The following is a 22,255-nucleotide window of genomic DNA, read 5'->3' on the forward strand; positions in this document are numbered from 1 at the left end:
AAGTCAGATGTTAATGAGTTCAAGACCATGCCTTTAGACCTGGCTGTTGTAGGAGCAAATACAAATTAGAAAGAAAAGGTTTAATGCTTTCTCTTTAAAATGAGGGAAGAATTTTTGCTCTTCTTTCTTTTCTTAAAGCATTTAGTTTGAAAACCTTTCTCTACTTCTTTGAAATATATGTAAATCATTTTTATCAGTTAAATAGGTCATTTGGTTGTGTGTGTGTGTGTGTGTGTGTGTGTGTGTGTGTGTGTTTGACTCAGAATTGTCTTAATCTAGGACCTGGGAACTGTTGCTTTGAAATGTAATTAGCAAGTTTATACACCCTATCCCACAGTTTCTGTAGGAGAGTAGAAGGCTGCCTTCAGCAGGTGTCTAACTCCACATTGCAACACTACCTCCTGTCATGAAGATGAGGGAAGTTTATTTTTCCTTTAAATATTACCAATTAGAAAACCCAGATGACAGCCCAAATTATAATAAGCTGTGTATGACAAATGGTACAGTTGAGTACTAATTACGTTGACCTTTCTCTGTTTGCAATCTCTTAGTATATTGCCTGTGATGCACATCACATTTTAGTTTAATTATATAACAAAACAGTTTTCTTGCTGTTCTGTTATGGTGGAGAGTTGTTGTTTGTTTTTTCTGTTTTTTTTTTTTGTTGTTTTTTTTTTTGAGAGAGAGAGTCTCGCTCTGTCACCCAGGCTGGAGTGCAGTGGTGCGATCTCGGCTCACTGCAAGCTCTGCCTCCCAGGTTCATGCCATTCTCCTGGCTCAGCCTGCCGAGTAGCTGGGACTACAGGCACCTACCACCACGCCCAGCTAATTTTTTTTTTGTATTTTTAGTAGAGACGGGGTTTCACCGTGTTTGCCAGGATGGTCTCGATCTCCTGACCTCGTGATCCGCCCGTCTCGGCCTCCCAAAGTGCTAGGATTACAGGCGTGAGCCACCGCGCCCGGCTGGTGGAGAGTTTTTTAGGGTCAGAAATGAGTTTGCTTTCAGTTATGTTTTCCACACTGTCCAGCATTACTACATGTTATACACAAGGTGCCCACCAGGCTTCACTTTAGAGAGAACTTTCTTTCTCAGGATTCCAGTCCCAACCCACAATTGTGCAGCAAAGTGCCCCCCAAATCTTCAAACAGAATGGTCTCTCTTTGGAATCTACAGTCCCTTCTAGAGCAGGGAGAGTAGATTTTTACAAAAATAACTTTTCAGGACAGCAGTCAAGTATTCCACCTCCGTTAGTGCTCCTGGCATCTTCACATCTGACACTGATTCAGAGATCATGGGGCCCATAAACCCAATTAGGATCACACATGTGCATTAATTAAACCTGAAAACTTCAACTCCCTCCCACCTCCCCTTGTCCAAATGCCCACACATGTGCCACCGCTCATCAGCCCTTCAAGACCTAAATGTGCAGCTCCAGATTTTGAATTTATGTCCTGGGATTTGAGAGAAGAAAAGGTGTTGAAGGAGCCTCCATGAGAGGATCTTTCCTCTGGTTTTACTCTGCTTGCTGTAACCCCCAAGAATGCAGAGGCACATTGATCCCACCTGGAATCTGCACATAAAAGCTGGCCTCTGCCTAGGATTCACAAGACAGGGCCAGACTTTGGGTTGAAGACATACAGAAAACTCACAGAAGACATTTTCTGCATCATGAGAGGTCAACATAGACATCTTAAGTATCAGTTTCAGAGTGGGGCCCTTTGAGTTTTCCAGATCTTGTCCAGCGACCTGCTGCAGCTCTGTGAGAGGCTTCTGGTGTCAACAGAATCCTGTAAGTTAAACAAGCACCTTAGCAGTGGGAGGTCAGAGCTACAAAATAACCAGAGCCATAATCACAACTGTGCCTCCCTGTAAACTGTTAGTGGAGTAGAGTATTTTTGTTCTTCCCCTTACCTCAGACTTAGCTGGACAGGGGCGGCATATTACAGCTAGATTCGGGATCTGTCGCTCCACCAGAGCAGAACCATTTTCTATAATATTTGCACCCCACAAAGCCTGAGTGTCTCCTGTCTCAGGATCATTATGGAGGCATCAGCCCATAGTCACTGGGGATGCTCTCACCAGCACCTGTGAATTTTGGAGACATCTGAGGATGTCCTGTGCAAATTGGGGTCAGTCTGACTACAAGGTTTAATTCTGCCCCCATTTTAGAGGAAGAGAAATGGTTCAGCCAGGGTTTGTTCCTCCCCTCACAGAAATAATTTCCTTGATTTGTATCCAGATGGGAGTTGCTTCAGTTTTCTGGTTCTTTGGTGAAAAATGAGGAGATCTGGAGACTCAAACTGGTCAATAAGCTAATTGCTTCTATTTCATATGTCATTAGAAAAAGATGAAGCAGTCATGGTCCCTACTATGAAGGAACTTGCAATCTAGAGCACATGAATAAGTAGTTGAATTCAGCATCGTGTGTTAAGCACAAAGACGGAAGGTGCAGAGGAGACTTAAGCTTCATTTGGGTCACATCCCTTGTTTTGAGTTTTGATGCCACCAACTGAAGGTCTATTCAAGGACAGAAGAGAAGTTATTATTTGTATTGTTTTTACCTTGCTAAGAATAAATATTTACCTTCTAATATAATTGCTCTAGGAAAACATAAGGGTTTTGGTTAAATTCCTTCTTATCGTATGTTACAAAATAGGGAAGTGGCTAAAATAGATTAAAATTGCACAAACTCTGAAAATCAGATTTCTCTTGGTCAGGCTTAGAAAAGATAAAACTGAAAATTCTTAGCAGCATGGAGATCTGTCCCAACCCTGTGCAGATCCACCCTCTACTGCTAAACTTTCTCCAGGTCTGATCCCACACTGAAATCTCTCACAGAACTGCCTAGAGGAGATCAGAGTTTGGAGTGACTACCCCTACTGCCTCTCCACAGCTGGTGCTCACAATTTCCTGAAACCCAAAAGGAGATAAAAGGGGAAAAACTATATACTTTGGGGCCTTAAATTCTTTTTTAAAAAATTAGGCCGGGTGTGGTGGCTCATGCCTGTAATCCCAGCACTTTGGGAGGCCAAGGCGGACAGATCACTTGAGGTCAGGAGTGCAAGACCAGCCTGGCCAACATGATGAAACCCCGGCTGTACTAAAAATACTAAAAATTAGCTGGGCGCGGTGGTGGGCACCCGTAATCCCAGCTATTTGGGAGGTTGAGGCAGGAGAATTGCTTGGACCTGGGAGGTGGAGGTTGCAGTGAGCCGAGATCGCACCATTGCACTCCAGCCTGGGCAATAAGAGCGAAACTCAGTCTTAAAAAAAAAAAAAAATTAAAACCAGTGTTTCTAGAGACATCCCATCCAGCAACCTGTTCTCCATTCCTGCAGTTTCAATGATTTCTTCACAAGTCTCAAAGTAAATACAAACACTGAATTGCAGTTAACAGTTCCTTTCTGTATCTCTCCATCTGTCTAAAATGAGCTATTATTCTATACATTTTATTTTTAAAATCAGTGATAGGAAAACAGAAGAAATAGAAATGGCAGGCCCTGCATTTAAATCCTGGGAAGTGTGGGACAATTAGTACCCACCTCTGCAGAAACCTGTTATGAGAATTAACACATAATGTGAGCTTCCCAGCACAGTGCTCTGTGACATACTCCTGAGCACATAGTACATGCTCCATAAACATTGCATTAATGCTTGTGCACATGTTTTTCAACTGCAGACTTATTCAGACATTGCCATTATCTCCAGCCTGTGTAAACTATGTAAAAGGGCCTGCAGAGAATGCCAAGTTTCAGGATGATGATCGGTGGTCTTTTCTTTGGATGAAGGATATGTGTGTTGTGATAAGGGTGTTGGGATAAGGGATTCTGTGTGTGCCTGCTTTCTCTAGCTGAGTGGTACTATAATGAGTGTAGGAGGAGGAATATCAGCATTAACAGGAGACTTGTTATAAGAAGCTAATTCATGGACCCTTTTTAAACCTGCAAAATTTTGTAACAGTGAGGCCTAGAATACCAAATAATTTATATGCACATTGAAGCTTGAGAGGCAGTGCTTAGTTAAGTGCCTCTCAGTGCAGTCTTTCAATAGGATCACATGGAGAGTTTGAAGAGAGACCATCACCTGTGCCCTCCCCAGAGATCCTGTCTATTGTTCTGGGTGAAAACATCCCTGTTTTTTAAATTAAGTTCCTCGCGTGATTCTGCGGTGAGGCCAGGGTCAAACATGAGGGCTTCCAGATACTTTAATGAGAGGTGAGTTCACCCGTTGTTCCAGAAGGAGGTCACAGGGCCTGCTCTGCTTGGTTTTGGTAGGGGTAGGTCAGTGCAGCTCATATTTCCATTGCAGCAGCAGAAATTGCTTGCTGGCATCCTTTTCCCTCAGAGTTATAGAATGCTTTAGAGAACATTACTGTGTTAAAAGTTATTTTATCAGATAATCCTAGTCAGCCACATAAGTCAGAACTAGTTATTTTAACTCATTTCATCTCTAGTCAAATTAAGAGATCTGTCACTTGATATATGTGTTTTCAGGAACTCTTAACATTCAGGGATGTGGCCATAGAATTCTCTCCAGAAGAGTGGAAATGCCTGGACCCTGCCCAACAGAATTTATATAGAGATGTGATGTTGGAGAACTACAGAAACCTGGTCTCCCTGGGTGAGAATAACTTCAATACATAATTCCTAATTCTCCCTCAGAGTTTTATTTTCTTTCTTTGTAGACTGTCTCTTGAGAGCTTCTGCTTTGCATGAATTAATTTCAGTTCTTTTCTTCAAGAAAAAATGGGAGTTTGCTAGTGTAAAAAAGAAAATCTTTTTTTTTTTTTTTTTTAATTGAGACAGAGTTTCGCTCTTGTTACCCAGGCTGGAGTGCAATGACGCGATCTTGGCTCACTGCAACCTCCACCTCCTGGGTTCAAGTGATTCTCCTGCCTCAACCTCCCGAACAGCTGGGATTACAGGCGCCCACCACCACGTTTGGCTAATTTTTTGTATTTTTAGTAGAGACAGGGTTTCACCATGTTGGCCAGGCTGGTTTCGAACTCCTGACCTCAGGTGATCCACCCGCCTGGGCCTCCCAAAGTGCTAGGATTACAGGTGTGAGCCACCATGCCCAGCCAAAAAGAAAATCTTTAAGATGATTCATCTTTACATAAACCTTCTCTTTTTTTGAGCTAATTTGTTTCCTTTACTCTAGATTAGTGGTAGTTTTAGAAATTGAATGACATAAAATATTGTTTCCCACACCTTTACATTCATTTTGTACCACTTATTTATTTATTTATGTATTTTGCAAACGGAGTGTCGCTTTGTCACCCAAGCTGGAGTGCAGTGGCACAGTCTTGGTTCACTGCAATCTCTGCCTTCTGGGTTCAAGCACTTCTGCCTCAGCCTCCCGGGTAGCTGAGACTACAGACACGCACCACCACGCCCGGCTGATTTTTTGTATTTTAGTAGAGACAGGGTTTTGCCGTGTTGCCCAGGCTGATCTTGAACTCCTGAGCTCAGGCAGTCCTCTTGCCTCGGCCTCTCAAAGTGTTGAGATTACAGGCGTGAGCCACCATTCCCGGCCTTGTACCAGTTATTTTTGATTCGATAGTACTGGGTACTGGGTAGTGGAACTTAGAACCCGCAGATTTAAAATACTTAAATATTCTAAAGATTCTGTCAGGAAACAATTTTTGGATTAATTTTCTAGAATCATTTGTAATTTCTCTTTTCTGCTTAGCATAGTACTAGGTTGGTAATTGGAGAATCCCCAGCAACAGTCATGTTGATTTTTTTTTTTTTTTTTTTTTTTTTTTTTTTAATAAAACAAGTGTTGCTATCTCTAACCAGACCTGGTCACCTGTCTGGAGCAAAGAAAAGAGCCTTACAATTTGAAGATAGATGAGACAGTAGCCAAACCCCCAAGTAAGTGAGGGTGAATGAAGGAGATGACACAGGCAAGGGGACCAAAGGTCAAGAAGGAAGCCAGGCCTTAAAATGTAGTTTAGGCACCGCATGTTCTCACTCATAGGTGGGAATTGAACAATGAGAACACATGGACACAGGAAGGGGAACATCACACACCGAGGCCTGTCGTGGGGTGGGGGGAGGGGGGAGGGATAACATTAGGAGATATACCTAACGTAAATGACGAGTTAATGGGTGCAGCACACCAACATGGCACGTGTATACATATGTAACAAACCTGCATGTTGTGCACATGCACCCTAGAACTTAAAGTATAATAAAAAAAAAATCACTTGGAAATGTGAATTTTCAAAAAGAAAAAAAAATGTAGTTTGGGAAGCTTTGCTCCAATGAAAACAATTTCTGAAAAGGTGTTTTTTGTTTTGTTTTGTTTTCATATTCACAGATAGGGACATCTTCTGTCTCATGCTCTTAAATTTTCTAAGAATTTTTTTTTTTTCTTTAGTGATCTCCCTTCAAGTTTACAGTGAGACCCAATGTCCCCTTTATATCACTTATAAAGGGCTACATGATCTGTCTGCTTTTCCATTGGTTTTGGATACATAGGAATATTTGTATTTTTGAGGAGTTCTATGTTAAAGTATCTTTTTCAGATATTCTTTTTGCATCATGTCTAAAATGTATAAGGTGAGTAGGGGACATACTGGGATTTGGTTCAGAAATCCCAGGAACACCAGGGACAGATGTTGCATCTTTTCCGCTTAATAATTTTTAATCCTGTAGAGGTTGCAAATGTGATTCTACAAAAATCCTTACTCAGCAATTTTATCAGAACAATAAGCATTTTTCTAAATATGAAAAAATGTAATGTTATTTTACCTCAAAGTGTTACTGCTTTAGAATAAACTGAGATTTGTAACTTAAACTCTATATGTGCAGATTTTCAAATTATAGTTCAAAGAATGAGTGTCCAACCTTTTGGCTTCCCCGGGTCACATTGGAAGAAGAAACATTGTCTTGGGCCACACATAAAATACACGAACACTAATGATAGCTGATGTGCTAAAAAGAAAAAAGGTTCATGCAGTTTTCATGATATTCGTCACCACAGATAAGCAAAAAGTCCTCTCATTCAAAGAGTTGGTTGGACACCACTGATTAAAAGTATCTACTCACCTTCTAGATTTTTTAAATGCCCTGTGTCATTAATGAGCTTAGAACATTGCTAAGCAAATATTAAGCCATCTATTATCTTATTTTTTAATAACTATTATCTTATAATTTTGTCTTATTTAGTAGGGAACCTGCTGGGACTGTGTCATTGAGATATATCTATATATATAAATGTGTAAGGTGATACACATACACATACTTACATAAATCGTATATGTGTATAGTCAGTTCTTAATGTTGATAGTTCTTAGAAGCTGTAACTGTAAGTGAAGCAACATATTGTTTAAGAAAATGAATTCTTACCATAGTTTAATTGATAGAAAAGAAAGGTATTTGAATGGCATATAGCAGTGTTGTTTCATTTAAAAAAAAGCCCACAGTTTTCAAGAACCTATTTTGAACATTAAGTGAGGACTTACTACATGACTGTGTTTGTGTGGCATGGATTTTTCAGATAAATAAAAATTGTATAACTATATATTTAATGTGTACAATGTAATGATTTGATATGTGTATACGTTGTGAAATAAAATATAGTCAAGTTGATGAACACATCTATTACCTTACATGGATAACCTTTTTTTTTTATAGTAAGTATACTTAAGGTCTACTGTTGTGGCAAATTTTAAGCATATGTTACAGTATTACTTACTATAAACAATGCTATTTTGCTAATCTAATGCTAATGTACATTAGATTTCTCAGACTTGCTCAATTTGTAACTAAATTTGTATTCTTTGAACAATATCTCATATTCCCACCCTCAGGCACTAACAACCACCCTTCTACTCTCTGCTTCTATGAGTTTACATTTTTACGTTCCCCATCTAATTGAGAACATACAGTTTGTCTTTCTGTGTTTGCCTTATTTCATTTAGCATAATGTCCTCCAGGTGTATCCATGTTGTAAATGGCTAGATTTCCTTCTCTTATGGCTGAATAGTATTCTTCTGTGTGTGTGTGTATGTACACACACACACACCATATTTTGTCTGTTGTAAACAATACTACAACGAACATGGGGGCTGAAGATACTTCTTCAAGGTGCTAATTTTATTTCCTTTGGTAGTAGTATGCCTAGAAGTGATATTACTGGATTATATGATACTTCTATTTTTATTTTTTATTGGTTTTTATGATGACTTTATCAATTTACATCTCACTGACAACATACAGGATTTCCCTTGTATGTATGTCTTCTTTGGGGAAAAATAATCTTTTGTCTATTTTTGAATAGGTTGTCATCGTCATTGTTTTGCTTTGAATTGCAGAAGTTTCTTACACATTTTGGATATTAACTTCTTATACATGGCTTGCAAATATTTTTCTATCCTGTAAGGTTTAAAATTTTTTTTTTCCTTTCCTGTGCAGAAGCTGTTTACTTTGATGCAGTCCCACTTGTTTATATTTTCTTTCAATGTTATGCTTTTGGTGTTATATCCAAAAAGCTGTTGCCAAGACCAATATCAACAAGGTTTTCCAATATGTTTTCTTCAGGAGTTTTAAGGTTTTATGTCTTACATTTAAGTCTTTTATTTTTAGTTAATTTTAGGGTATGGTCAAAGAAAATAATTTAATTATATTCTTTTGCTTGTGGATATCTAGTTTTTCTGGCACCGTGTATTGACAAGACTATATACTTTCTGCATTGTATATTCTTAGTGCTCTTGTCAAAGATTAGTTGACCTTGTAAGCATGGATTGCTTCTGGGCTCTCTATTGTGTTCCATTGGTTTTTGTATCTGTTTTTATGCACATACCACACTCTTTTCATTACTATAACCTTTAAATAAAGTTTGAAATTAGAAAGTATGATGCCCCCAGCTTTGTTCTTTTTCAATATTGCTCAGGTTATTTCAAGTTGTGTTAGGTTACACTTAAATTTTACAATTTTATTTTCTATTACTGTTGAAAATTCCACTAAAACTTTGAATCCGTAGATTACTTTGGATAATATGGTACTTTGACAGTATTAATTATTCCAATGGAATATGTTTCTATTTATTTGGGTCTACTTTAATGTCTGTCATCAATATCTTACTGTATTTAATGTATAAATTTTTTATATCATCAGTTAAATTTATTTTGATTAAACTGCTTTTATACAATTGTAAATAAAAATTGTTTCTTTTTTTGTGGAAAGTTTGTTGTTACTGTATGGAAATGCAACAAATATTTGTATGCTGAGCCTGGTGCAGTGCTGCATTTCTGTAATCTCAGTGCTTTCAGAGGCTGAGGCAGGTGGATCATTTGAGCCTAGCAGTTTGAGGTGAGCCTGGGCAACAGAGTGACACCCTGTCTCAAAAAACCCCACAAGTATTTATATGTTGATTATCCTGATACTTTAATAAATGCATTTATTAGTTCAAACAGTTTTTGTTGTTGTACTCTAAGGTTTTATATACATATGTATGATCATATCATCTACAAACAGTAACATTTTTACTTCTTTTCCAAACTGGAGAGCCTTGTTCTTTCCTTGCCTAATTGTTCTGATACAAACTTTCAGTAATATGTTAAAGTAGAAGCATTGAGAGTGGCACAGTATAACTACCCATGGCCCTGGAGGCAGACCTACAGACCTTGACCTCAGCTGTGGACCCTGAAGCAGCCCTGTTTCTGTACATTTGAAGGATCTAACAATGGTTACAGTTTCTGTAAACTGTTTTTGGCAGGTAAAGATCTCCTTTTGTTGGGTTCCCAGGCTGATGAGGTTACCTCTGGGGTTGCAGAGAAGAAGGGTTGTAAAGCTGGGTCACAAGGGTGCTCCTGGGTCACTGTGGGGTCTGCCTTTGATGGTCCTGTTACCAGAGATTAGGATAGTCATGGATTCTTTTTGGGACCTGGAAAGATTAGATTTCCTTTAGGACATTAATCTATATGGCAGGCACTAGGGTAGAGATTTCCTTGTGGACATTAATCTATACAGCAGGCACTAGGGTAGGGTTTTGAAATTTGTCTGCATATGATGGGCCACATACCAGGTGTATGAATGGGTTTGTCTTCTACTAGCTACCTTGAAGCAGTTTTCACAGGTCTCTAACTGGGTGCCTATAACTGGCCATGGACTGTGGCTGTGAGGGCTAGAACTGAATTACAGGGCTGCTTCCAGGACCACAGCTGAGGCCAAGATCTACAGGCCTGCCTCTAGGGCCATGGCTGGGTGTGTCTTCCTACATCTCTCTTGATAGGAGGACTATTTCTGGACTATAGCTGAGAGGAGTTTGAGACAGGTTGCAGAACTGCTTCAGGATCCTCAGTAAGACCAAGTTTGGCGTGCCATTTCCTTGTCTGTAGCCATGTCCATGGGCTCTTCAGTTTGCCCCCTGGGTGAGGGCCTGCTTTTTCCAAATGACCCTCCTTGATCTTTGGCTCCACAAAGGTTTCACAACCCCAACCATAGGCAGTCATCTTTCTACTGCCTGTTTCTGTAAGTTTACGACATAAGATGTCTTATGTAAGTGGAATCATACACTGTCACTTCATTAGTGTCTTATTTCACTTAAAATCATGGCTTAAAGATTTATTCTTATTGTAGCATCTGACAAGATATTTTCATTTGAGGCTAAAGAATAATTCATTGTGGCCAGGCGCGGTGGCTCACCCCTGTAATCCCAGCACTTTGGTAGGCCGAGGCAGGCGGATCACGAGGTCAGGAGATTGAGACCATCCTGGCTAACATGGTGAAAACCCGGCTCTATTAAAAATACAAAAAATTAGCCGGGCGTGGTGGCGGGCGCCTGTAGTCCCAGCTACTCAGGAGGCTGAGGCAGGAGAATGGTATGAACCCAGGAGGCAGAGCTTGCAGTGAGCCGAGGCCATGCCACGGCACTCCAGCCTGGACGACAGAGCGAGACTCTCTCTCAAAAAAAAAAAAGAATATTTCATTGTATATATAAGGCACATCTTTAAAAATTACCTATTCATTGAAGAACGTTTGAGTTTTTTCACTTTTTGTCTTTTGTAAATGATAGTTTGGATCTGGGTTCCCATTTAAATCTCATCTAAGATTGCAGTTTCTAATGTTGGAGGTGGGGCCTGGTGGGAGGTGATTGGATCATAGAGTTGGTTTCTCATGAATGGTTTAACACCATTCCCTTTGGTACTGTCTGTGCTGTAGTAAGTTCTCCTGAGATCTTATTTTTAAAAAGCATGTGGCACCCCCACCCTCACTCTGTCTTGCTCCTGCTCCCACCATGTGAGATGACTCACTCCCTCTTTGCTTTCTGCCGTGATTGGAAGCTTTTTGAGGCCGACACAGAAGCAGAAGCTGTTATGCTTCCTGTACAGCCTGCATAACCATGAGCCAATTAAACCTCTTTTTTTTAAAATACCCAGTCTCAGGTATTTATAGCAGTGCAATAATAAACGAATACAGTGAATATTGCTGCAATGAACATGGATGTGCAAATATTTCTTTCAAGTATACTCTGCATATTTTGATTAGATGCCCAGAAGTCACTTTTTCCCTACCAGCAGTGCACAAGGGTTTCAATTCCTCTATGCTCTTGACAACATTTGTTATTTTTTGTTTGCTTGATATTGGCCATCCTAATTAATGCACAATAATATCTCATTGTGGTTTTGCTTTACATTTTTCTAAAGACTAGAAATGTTTTCAGTAATTGCTATGTGTATTATTTCATCTTTGGAGAAGCATTTTCATCTCTTGTCCATTTGTTAATCATGTTACTTACTCTTTGTTGTTGATTTTTCAAAGTTTATATATTCTGGGTGTTAACTTCTGTCAAACATACAATTTTTTTTCTTCTTCTGCTTACTTCACTAAATGTTTAACCTGCAGAGATAAATTTAATGTAGTCCCATTTTTCTGTGTTTTTAAATTTGTTGCTCATGTATTTGATGTTATATGCAAGAAAACATTGCCGAGACCAATGTCATAATCTTTCTCCCTATATTATTACTATTTTGAGATGGAGTTTTGCTCTCGTTGCCCATGCTGGAGTGCAATGGCATGATCTTGGCTCACTGCAACCTTCCCCTCCTGGGTTCAAGCAATTCTCCTGCCTCAGCCTCCTGAGTAGCTGGGATTACAGGCATGTACCACCATACCTGGCTAATTTTTAAAAATATTTTTAGTAGAGACAGGGTTTCACCCTGTTGGTCAGGCTGCTTTTGAACTCCTGACCTCAAGTAATCTGCCTGCCTTGGGCTCTCAAAGTGCTAGGATTACAGGTGTGAGCCACCACACCCAGCCACTCCCTATATTTTCCTCCAAAAATTGTAGAGTTATAATTCTTACATTTAAATATTTAACTCATTCAAGACAGTTTTTGTGTATGGTTTAGGGGAAGGATCCAACCTCAATTTTTCCCATGTTGATATAGAGTTTTCCAACACCATTTATTGAAGAGACTATCTTTTCCTTAATATGTTGTTATAGTAACCTTGTTGAAGATCATTTGACCATATACACAATGCTTTGTTTTTGAGTTCTCCGTTCTGTTCCATCATCTGTCTTCCTGCAAGAACCGCACTGTTTCTATTTATGTAGCTTTGTAATCTATTCTAAAAGCAGGAAGTGTGGTGCCTCTAATTTTGTTCTTTTTTTCTAAGAATGTTTGGGCCATCAATGGTCCTTTGAAATTCTGTGTAAATGTAATAATTTAAAAATATATTTCTTCAAAAAGTATCTTTTGGATTTTCATTGAGACTACATTGAATTTGAATATCACTGGGGATAGTATTGTCATTTAACAATATTAAATCTCCTGACACTTAAAGAAGAGTATCTTAAAGAGTGTGTTAAGTTTCACAGATTTTTCAATTTGGCAATTTTGCTTCTGCTTTTGATTTCTAGTTTTATTCCATGTGGTAAGAAAGGATACATTGTATGATTCAATCTTTAATGTGTACTAGGCTTAATACCTTGGTGAAAAAATAATCTGTACAACAAACCCACATGACACAAGTTTACCTATATAACAAACCTGTACATATAACCCCAAACTTAAAAGTTAAAAAGAATAAGAGTTGCTTTGTGTCCTAACAGGTTGTCCATGAAACAACAACTACCCATCTTCTCCACTTAGCCCCTGACACAGTTCAGTCTGTTTTCTGTTTCTAGGAGTTTAACTACTTTAGGTATCTTACATAAGTAAAATTGTATAGTATTTGTCTTTTTGTGCCTGGCTTTTTGCACATAAAGTCTTAAAAATGTATTTATTGTGAATATAACAACATTTTCTGCTTTTAAAAAGCTGAATAATATTTATTTGTATATTTGAAATTGTCTTTATTCATTTATTAAGTTGGTTCTTTCCACTTACTTGCTTCTGTAAATAATACTACAGTGAATATGGATGTGCAGATTACTCTTCATTTGATAATATATGCAAGGGATTATTGATGTGCTCTGTTCTGTTTCACTGGTATTGTCTCTTTTTAATCCGGTTATAAACTATTTTGATTAATATAACTTTATAATAGGTTTTTAAAATCAGGGTGTATGCCTCCAGTATTTCTCTTTTTGACAATTGTTGAACACTTGTGGTCTCTTTAGTTCTGATATAATTTTTAGGATTCCTTCTTATATTGATGTAAAATATGTATAGCCATCATCCAGAGTATACCACCATTTCCTTCAGCACTCTGTCAGGGGAGCCAAACCCCGTCTTTGGATAGCCCCTCGGAAACCAGAGATGTGGACACATACTCCACACTTCTTTCTCTCCTGAGGAAGAAACATAGAGTTGGGAGTTTCTCCTGGTTGTACCATGCTGTACTGGGAGAAGATAAAGCTGTGCTGGGCACATGTAATAAAATTTTCCTTCTCTTCTACATGCTTTTGGCATAGATAAAGCTACAGCAACTGAAGTAGTACAAATTCTTAACTGTGTTTTGGAATTCCCACAAAGGCAATGTGATCAACATGGTGTTAAGTGCATATATCTATGAAGAAATGAAGACTAGTGGTCTTTTTTTAAGCTTTGCAACTTAAATTTATATATATTTTTTATTTTCAAATTTTATTTTTTAATTTTTGTGAGTTCATAGTAGTAGCTATATATATCTATGGGTTACATGAGATATTTTGAAGTAGCCATGAAATGCATAAAAATCACATCAGGGTAAATGGTGTATTCATTACTTCAAGTATTTAATCCTTTGTTTACAATCTAATTACATTCCTTTTGTTATTTAAAAATATACAATTAAATTGCTTTTGACTATAGTTACTCTGTTGTACTAGCAACTACTAAATCTTATTCTAATTATTTTTCTGCTCATTAACCTTCCCCACTTCCCACCAACCCCCCACTATACTTTCCAGCCTCTGGTAACAATTCTGCTCTCTCCCTCCATGAACTGAATTAATTTAATTTTTAGCTCCAGCAAATGTGTGAGAACATGCAAAAGAAACTGGAGGAATCATAGTATTTGACTGTAAATGATACTACAGAGCTATAGTAATTAAAACAGCATGGTATTGATCAGTGAAACAGTAGAGAGAACGCAGAGATAAATCCATATAGCTATAGCAAACCTATTTTCGACAAAGGTTTCAAGAATATATATTGAGGAAAGGAATTTATTGACTAAATTATGCTACAGAAACTAAATATCCATATTCAGAAGAATGAAACTAGACCCCTATCTCTTGCTATATTAAAAAGTTAAATCAAAATGGATTAGAGACTTAACTGAGACCTAAAACTATGAAAGTACTATTAAGAAAACATTGTAGAAACTCACCAGGAAATTAAATGGGGTAAAGATGTCTTGAATAATACCCTGCAGGCACAGGTAACCAAAGCAAAAATGGACAAATGGAATCACATCAAGTTAAAGAACTTTTAAACAGCAAGTGAAACAATCAACAAAGTGAAGAGACAACATACCAAATGGAAGAAAATATTTGCAAATGGCCCATCAGAAAAAAAATTGATAACCAGATTATGTAAGGCACACAAACAACTCTATAGGATAAAATTTAATAATCTGATTAAAAATGAGCAAAAAACGTGAATAGACATTTCTCTAAAGAGGGCATACGAATAACAGTGCATGTGACAAGGTGCTCAACATGTGATCATCAGAGAAATGAAATCAAAATGACAGTGAGATGTTATCTCATCCCAGTTACAATGGCTGTTCTCCAAAAGTCAGGCAATAACAAATGCTGGTGAGTATGTGGAGAAAAGGGAACTCTAGTACTCTCTTGGTGGGGATGTAAATTATTACAGCTACTATGGAGAACAGTTTAGAGGTTCCTCAAAAAAAAAAAAATAGAGCTACTATACTACCTAGCAACCCCACTCCTAGGTTATGTACACAAGGAAAATCAGGACATCAGAGAGAGATTTGCACCTCCATTTTTATTGTAGCTGTGAACACAAAATATCTGAGACAGGTCTCATCCAATTTAGGTGGTTTATTTTACCAAAGTTAAGGATGCACACCTATGACACAGCCTCAAGAGGTCAGGGCACAGCTTGGTTTTATACATTTTAGGGAGACATGAGACTTCAGTATGTGTAAGTTGTACATTGGTTCAGTCTGGAAAGGTGGGACAACTCGAAGCAGGGAGGGAGTTTCCCGGTCATGGGTAGGTGGGAGACAAACTGTTGCATTCTTTTGAGTTTCTGACTAGCCTTTCCAAAGGAGGCAATCAGGTATGCATTTATCTCAGTGAGCAGAGGGATGACTGAATAGAATGGGAGGCAGATTTGCCCTAAGCGGTTCCCAGCTTGACTTGTCCCTTTAGCTTAGTGATTTGGGGGTTCAAAGATTTGTTTTCCTTTCACACAGCATTGTTTACATTAGCCAAGATTTAGAAGTAACCAAAGTGTCTATCAAAAACAGATGAATGGATAAAGCCAATGTACCTATACACAAAGGAGTACTTTTCACTTATAAATAATAAGATCCTGTTGTTTGCAACAACATGGATGGAACTGGAGGTCATATGTTAAGAAAAATAAGCCAGCCACATAAAGGCAAAATTTTTTCTTGCAAGACCTTTGGCTCTTCTGAGTCTTTTTTGGTTCTGTCCACTTTATAGGATTGTTTTTCCTATTTCTGTGAAGAATATCATTGATGTTTTGATAAGGTTGCATTAAGTCTGTAGATTGGATTGGGTAGTATAGACACTAAAAATACTGATTTTTCTTATGAACAAAAAATATATTTTCTTTTTTGTCTTTTTAAATTTCTTGCATCAATGTTTTATAGTGTTCATTGTAGAGATCTTTAATTTCTTTGGTTAATTCCTAGGTATTTTATTTTAATTTGTGGCTATCGTAAATGGGATTACTCTCTTCGTTTCTTTTTCACATTGTTCACTGTTGGTATATAAAAATGCTGCTAGCTTTTTAATCCTATATCTTGACTAAATTTATGAGTTCTAATAGTGTTTTAGTGAATTAGGATTTTCCAAATATAAGAGCACATCATCTGCAAGCAAAGCTAATTTGACTTCTTCCTTTCCAATTTGGTTGCCCTTTATTTTTTTTCTCTTGTCTAATTGCTCTAGCTGCCGTATGTTGAATTAACAGTGGTGAAAGTGTGCATCCTTGTCATGTTCTCAATCTTAGGAAAAGCTTTTCATTTTTCTCCATTTAGTATCATATAATGTGAGTGTCATATATAGCTTTTTATATGTTGAGGTATGTTTCTTCTGTAGTTTTGAGGGTTTCTGTCATGAGGGGATATTAAATTTTATCAAATGATTTTCAGGATCAAAATGATCTTGGTTTTTGTTCTTTCTTTTGTTGATATGATGTATTACATTAATTGATTTGCATATGTTGAAGTATCTTTGCATTCCTGAGATAAATCCTACTTGATCATGAGGTATAATAATCTTTTTAATCTGTTGCTGAATTTTACTTGCCAGTATTTTTATTAGAAATTTTACATCTATAATAATCTTTTTAATATGTTGCTGAATTTTACTTGCCAGTATTTTTATTAGAAATTTTGCATCTATTGCTGATATTGGCCTATAGATTTTTTTGATAGGCGTTTGTCTGGTTTTAGTATGAGAGTAATGCTTGCCTTACAGAACAAGGTTGGAAGTGTTTCCTCCTCCTCTGTTTTGGAATAGTTTAAGTCAGATTGCTATTAGTTTTATACATGTTTGGTCGAATTCAGTGAAGCCATCAGATTTCAGGCTTTTCTCTCATAGGAGGTTTTTTATTATGGATCTCAACATGTCTTGTTTCTCTATTCAGGTTTTGGATTTCTTAACAGTTCAATCTTGTTAGGTTCTATGTGTCTAGAAATTTATCCATTTGTTCTAGATTTTCCAATTTATGGCATCTATCTGCTCATAGCAGCCACTAATGATCTTGAATTCCTGCAGTATAAGTTGTAGAGTTGAAATGTCTCCTTTTTCATCTTTGTTATTATTTATTTGAGTCTTTTTTTCTTTTTTCTTTTCTTTCTTTCTTTTTTTTTTTTTTTTTTTTTTCTGTTTTTTGAGTTGGAGTCTCACTCTGTCGCCCAGGCTGGGGTGCAATGGCTTGATCTTGGCTCACTGCAACCTCCTTCTCCTGACTTCCAGCAATTCTACCTGCCTCAGCCTCCCAAGTAGGTGGGATTACAGGTGCCCGCCACCGTGCCCAGCTAATTTTTATATTTTTTAGTAGAGACGGGGTTTCGCCATGTTGGACAGGCTGGTCTTAAACTCCTGACCTCAGGTGATCCCCCTGCCTTAGCCTCCTAAAGTGCCGGGATTACAGGCATGAGCCACTGTGCCTGGCTGAGTTTTCTTTTTTTTTTCTTAGTCTGGCTAAAAGTTTTTTTTTTTTTTTTTTTTTAGAAAACAACTTTGCATTTTATTGACCTTTTGTATTTTATTTATTTCAAATTCATTTGTTTCTGCTTTGATCTTTATTATTTCTTTTCTTCTAATTTTGGTTTTGTTTGCTCTTGTTTTTCTAGCTCTCTAAGATACATCATTAGGTTTTTTCAATGGTTTTGGAAATACAGGTGGTTTTTCGTGACACGGATAAGTTCTTTAGTGTAATTTCTGAGATTTTAGTGCACCTGTCACCCGAGCAGTGTACACTGTACTTAATATATAGCTTTTATCCCTCACCCGCCTCCCAGCCTTCCCCTTCAAGTCCCCAAAGTCCATTACATTACTCTTATGCCTTTGCATCCTCATAGATTAGCTCTCACTTATAAGAACATACAATATCTAGTTTTGCATTTCTGAGTTACTTCACTTAGAATAATAGCCTTCAGCTCCATCTAAGTTGCTGCAAATGACATTTTATTTGTTAAGTGTTCCCATTTCACCACAACCATGCCAACATCTGTTGTTTTCTTGACTTTTGAATTATGGCCATTTTTGTAGGAGTAAGTTGGTATCCAATTGTGGTTTTCATTTCTATTTCTCTGATTAGTGATGTTGAGCATTTTTAGATTATTGTTTGGTGTTCGTATGTCTTCTTTTGAAAAATATATATTCATTTTCTTTGCCTACTTTTTGGTGGAATTATTATTATTTGGCTAATTTATTTGAGTTCTGTATAGATTCTGGATACTAGCTTTTTGTGCGTAGTTTGCAAATATTTTCCGCTACTCTGTGGGTTGTCTATGTACTCTGCTGATTATTTCTTTTGCTGTGCAGAAGCTTTTTAGTTTAATAAGGTCCCATTTATTTATGTTTCTTTTTGTTGCATTTGCTTTTGGGGTCTTAGTCATGAATTTTTTGCCTAAGTGAATGTCCAGAAGAGTTTTTTTATATGTTACCTTTTAGAATTTGTGTGCTTTCAGGCCTTAGATTTAAATCTTTGATCCATCTTGAATTGATTTTTGTATAAGGTCAGAGATGGGGGATCCAGTTTTATTCTTCTATGTGTGGCTTGCCAGTTTTCCTAGCACCATTTATTGAATAGGGTGTTGTTTCCTCAATTTGTTTAATTTGTATGCCTTGTTGATTATTAGTTAAGATGAATTGCCTGTATTTGGCTTAATTTCTGGATTCTCTATTATGCTTCATTGGTCTATGTGTCTATTTTAATACCAATACCATGCTGTTTTGGTAGCTATAGCTTTGTAGTATAATTTGAAGTAGAGTAATGTGATGCCTCCAGATTTTTTATTTATTTTGTTTTGATTAGTATTACTTTGGCTACATAGGCTCTTTTTTGATCCACATGAATTTTAGGATTGTTTTTTATAGTTCTGTGAAGCATACTGATGGTATTTTCATGGAAATTTCATTAAATCTGTCATGAAGTTGTTTATTTGAGTTTTTTATGTAGACACTTTTAGTTATAAACTTTTAGTACTGCTTTTACTGTATATCCTAAGTTTTCATGTATTTCCATGATCACATATTTCAGAAATATTTCAATTTATTTATTAATTTCCTCATTGACCCACTGGCCTTTCAGGAGCATATTGTTTAAATTCTATGTGTTTGTATAATTTCAAAACTTTTTCTGGTTATTAATTTCTAGGTTTTTTCATTGTAGTCAGAAAAGATGCTTGATATTATTTTAATTTTTAAAATGTTTTAAGACTTGTTTTGTGACCTAACATATGGTCTATCAATGAGAATGATTCATGCACTGCAGAGAAAAATGTGTATTCTGAAGCCATTCGATAAAATGTTCTGTAAATATCCATTATGTCCATTTGGTTTATAGCACAGATTAGGCCTGATATTTCTTCGTTGGTTTTTCTGTCTGGAGGATTTATTCAATGCTGAAAGTGGGGTGTTGCAGTCTCTAGGTATTATTATATTGGGGCCTGTCTTTCTCTTTAGCTCTAATAATACTGGCTTAATATATCTGAGTACTCCAGTGATAGGTGCATATGTATGTGACATTCTTATATCTTCTTGATGAATTAACCTCATTATTATTATTTTTTTTTGAGACGGAGTTTCGCTGAGTTTCACTCTTGTTGCCCAGGCTGGAGTACAATGGTGCAATCTCGGCTCCCTGCAACCTCTGCCTCCCAGGTTCAGGTGATTCTCCTGTCTCAGCCTCCTGAGTAGCTGGGATTACGGGCATGTGCCACCATGCCCGGATAATTTTGTTGTTGTTGTTGTTTTGTATTTTTAGTAGAGACGGGGTTTCTCCATGTTAATCAGGCTGGTCTCAAACTCCCAACCTCAGGTGATCCACCCACCTCGGCCTCCCAAAGTGCTGAGATTACAAGCATGAGCCACTGCGCCCGGCCCCATTATTATTATATAGATAACCGTCTTTGTCTCTTCTTACAGTTTTGTCTTGAAATCTATTTTGTCTGATATAAGTATAGCTACTACTGCTTTTTTTGTTTGTTTTCATTCACATGGAATTTTTGTATCTTTTTAATCTATGTGTTTATAGGTGAAGTGTGTTTCTTGTAGGCAACAAATCAGTCTTTTTTTTTTTTTATCCATTTAGCCACTCTATGTCTTTTGATTGGAGAGTTTAGTCGATTTACATTCAGTGTTGTTATTGATTATATAAAGATTTACTCCTGCCATTTTGTTGTTTTCTTGTCTTGCTATCAACAGCAAGAGGGGACCTGAAAGTGGGTAGCCATCTGTGAGGCTGAGTCCAGGATTTTTATGGGTTTAGAATGGGGGAATGCATGCTGACTGGTTCATGGGTGGACTTGGAAAAGGCACCATTCAATTGATTAAAAGGAATCATTCTCAAAGAACCAATAGAGAGAGTGGGTTAGGGATGGAAGTTCTCACTCCAGTCCATGAATTCTTCCTGGAACTGGTAGCTCAGTTTTCAGGCTTTAGACTGTCCTTTCCTCGAAGGTCGAGTTTCACCAAGGACCCATCCCTGCCTGCCTAGGAGTTTGTCTTCTGTCACTATCAGTAGGACTGCAGTGGGTCAGACCTGAAACCAGCACAGCAGTTGATCACACCCAAGGTGAGCTGTAACCACTACCTGGTACCACCAGTAATTGCTCAAGGTCCTGGGGCTTTATAATTTGTAGGTGGTAAGCCAGCCAGCGTTGTATCCTTTCCTTCAGAGTAGTGAGTTCCCTCAGGCTCTGGGCAAGCCCATCGGTGCCATCCAGGAGCCAGGGGCTAGTCAATAACCTTAGGACTCTACTTCGTTTTCTGTTGTACTGTGGTAGAGCTAGCAATTAAACCATAAGATTCAGTTCTTCCCATTTTTCCGTCCTTATTCCACAGGCAGAAGAGCCTCATCCCATTGCTACCATCACCACAGGCCCATGGGGAATACCGCCAGGCTACCACCAATGTTCCCTTAAGATTCAAGGCTCTTTAGTTCACTTGTAGTGAATGATGCTTGGCCTGGTACTCACCCTTTTTGTCAGTGGTGTCCCTTCTGTCTCAGCGCAGGTCCAGAAGTGCCATCCAAGTGCCAAGGCCTGGAATAAGGGACCCCAAGAGCCCACTTGATGCTCTTCCTCCCTTTGGCCATGCTGGGACCTAAGTTGGCAAGATGAAGTCCTCTATAGTTTTTCCTCTACCTTTTTCAGTGACTCCCTGTAGCCACCACAGTTGTGAATGTGCTGAGTCTCACCTGATTCTAGCAAGCCTCAGAGTCCCAATGAAAGCTCATAGCAAACTACCTGGTTATCACTGCAGGTTATTCCAGGTCGAGGGCTCTTTACTTAGCAGTTGATGGGTCTTGTCAGTGCCAAAATTTTTCATTCAAGGCAGCAGATTTCTTTCTGGCCCAGCATGTACCTAGAAATTTTAACTAGGAGCTAGTGGCTGAAAAGGGGTTTCACAACTCTGACTGGTGGCCTTGCTGGTATCCAAAATGCAAGACAAAGTCCTGTTTACTCTTTTCTGTCTTCTTAAGTAGATGGACGTGGTCTCTTGAATCTGTGAACCGTGCAGCCCTAGTTTGGAGGAGGGGTGGTGTAAGCACTCTCTTAGCTGCCCCAGCTTGTATCTCAGTAGGTAATGTGGCCCCCAAGTCCACTGGCTCTAAGCCCAGTTCAGCACTAGGACTCACCTGGGAGTTGCAGTCCTTGTGACCTAAACTGCCTTTCAAGTTTTTTTAGGGCCCCAGAGCATTTTAGACTATGTCGATGAGGCTTGCCAGAACTCAAGTTCCAATCACCGGGAAGGGTGATTCCTCTCTGCCCAGGGCCAGTTGAAATACTCCCTCTGTGGGCAGGCGTCAGCTGAGTGCATTCCAGTTTTGCTTTCTGCTGTGATAGGGCAGCACTGAGTTCAGTGCTCATAATCCCAGTGTTCTCTATCTCCCAAGTGTACAGCTTCTATCTACATAGTA

General features: G+C 38.1%; 1 protein-coding gene and 1 long non-coding RNA gene across 3 annotated transcripts in view; one reads left to right on the forward strand and one right to left on the reverse strand.

The window, feature by feature from the left end:
• Nucleotides 1-22,255, forward strand: part of LOC115931857 (zinc finger protein 519-like) — a 32,386-nt gene that overhangs the window by 3,567 nt on the left and 6,564 nt on the right. The window contains exon 2 of the mRNA XM_031005259.3: nucleotides 4,495-4,621. Within this exon, the coding sequence (XP_030861119.2) occupies nucleotides 4,495-4,621 (127 nt within the window). The remainder of the gene's footprint in view (nucleotides 1-4,494; nucleotides 4,622-22,255) is intronic.
• Nucleotides 6,865-22,255, reverse strand: part of LOC115931859 (uncharacterized) — a 61,536-nt gene continuing 46,145 nt past the window's right edge. For both annotated transcript variants that reach the window (XR_010132424.1, XR_004068294.3), the window contains one exon: nucleotides 6,865-6,942. This is a non-coding gene — a long non-coding RNA (uncharacterized lncRNA). The remainder of the gene's footprint in view (nucleotides 6,943-22,255) is intronic.

The sequence above is a fragment of the Gorilla gorilla genome, chromosome 22, assembly GCF_029281585.2.
Source record: "Gorilla gorilla gorilla isolate KB3781 chromosome 22, NHGRI_mGorGor1-v2.1_pri, whole genome shotgun sequence".
NCBI classification, from domain to species: domain Eukaryota; kingdom Metazoa; phylum Chordata; class Mammalia; order Primates; family Hominidae; genus Gorilla; species Gorilla gorilla.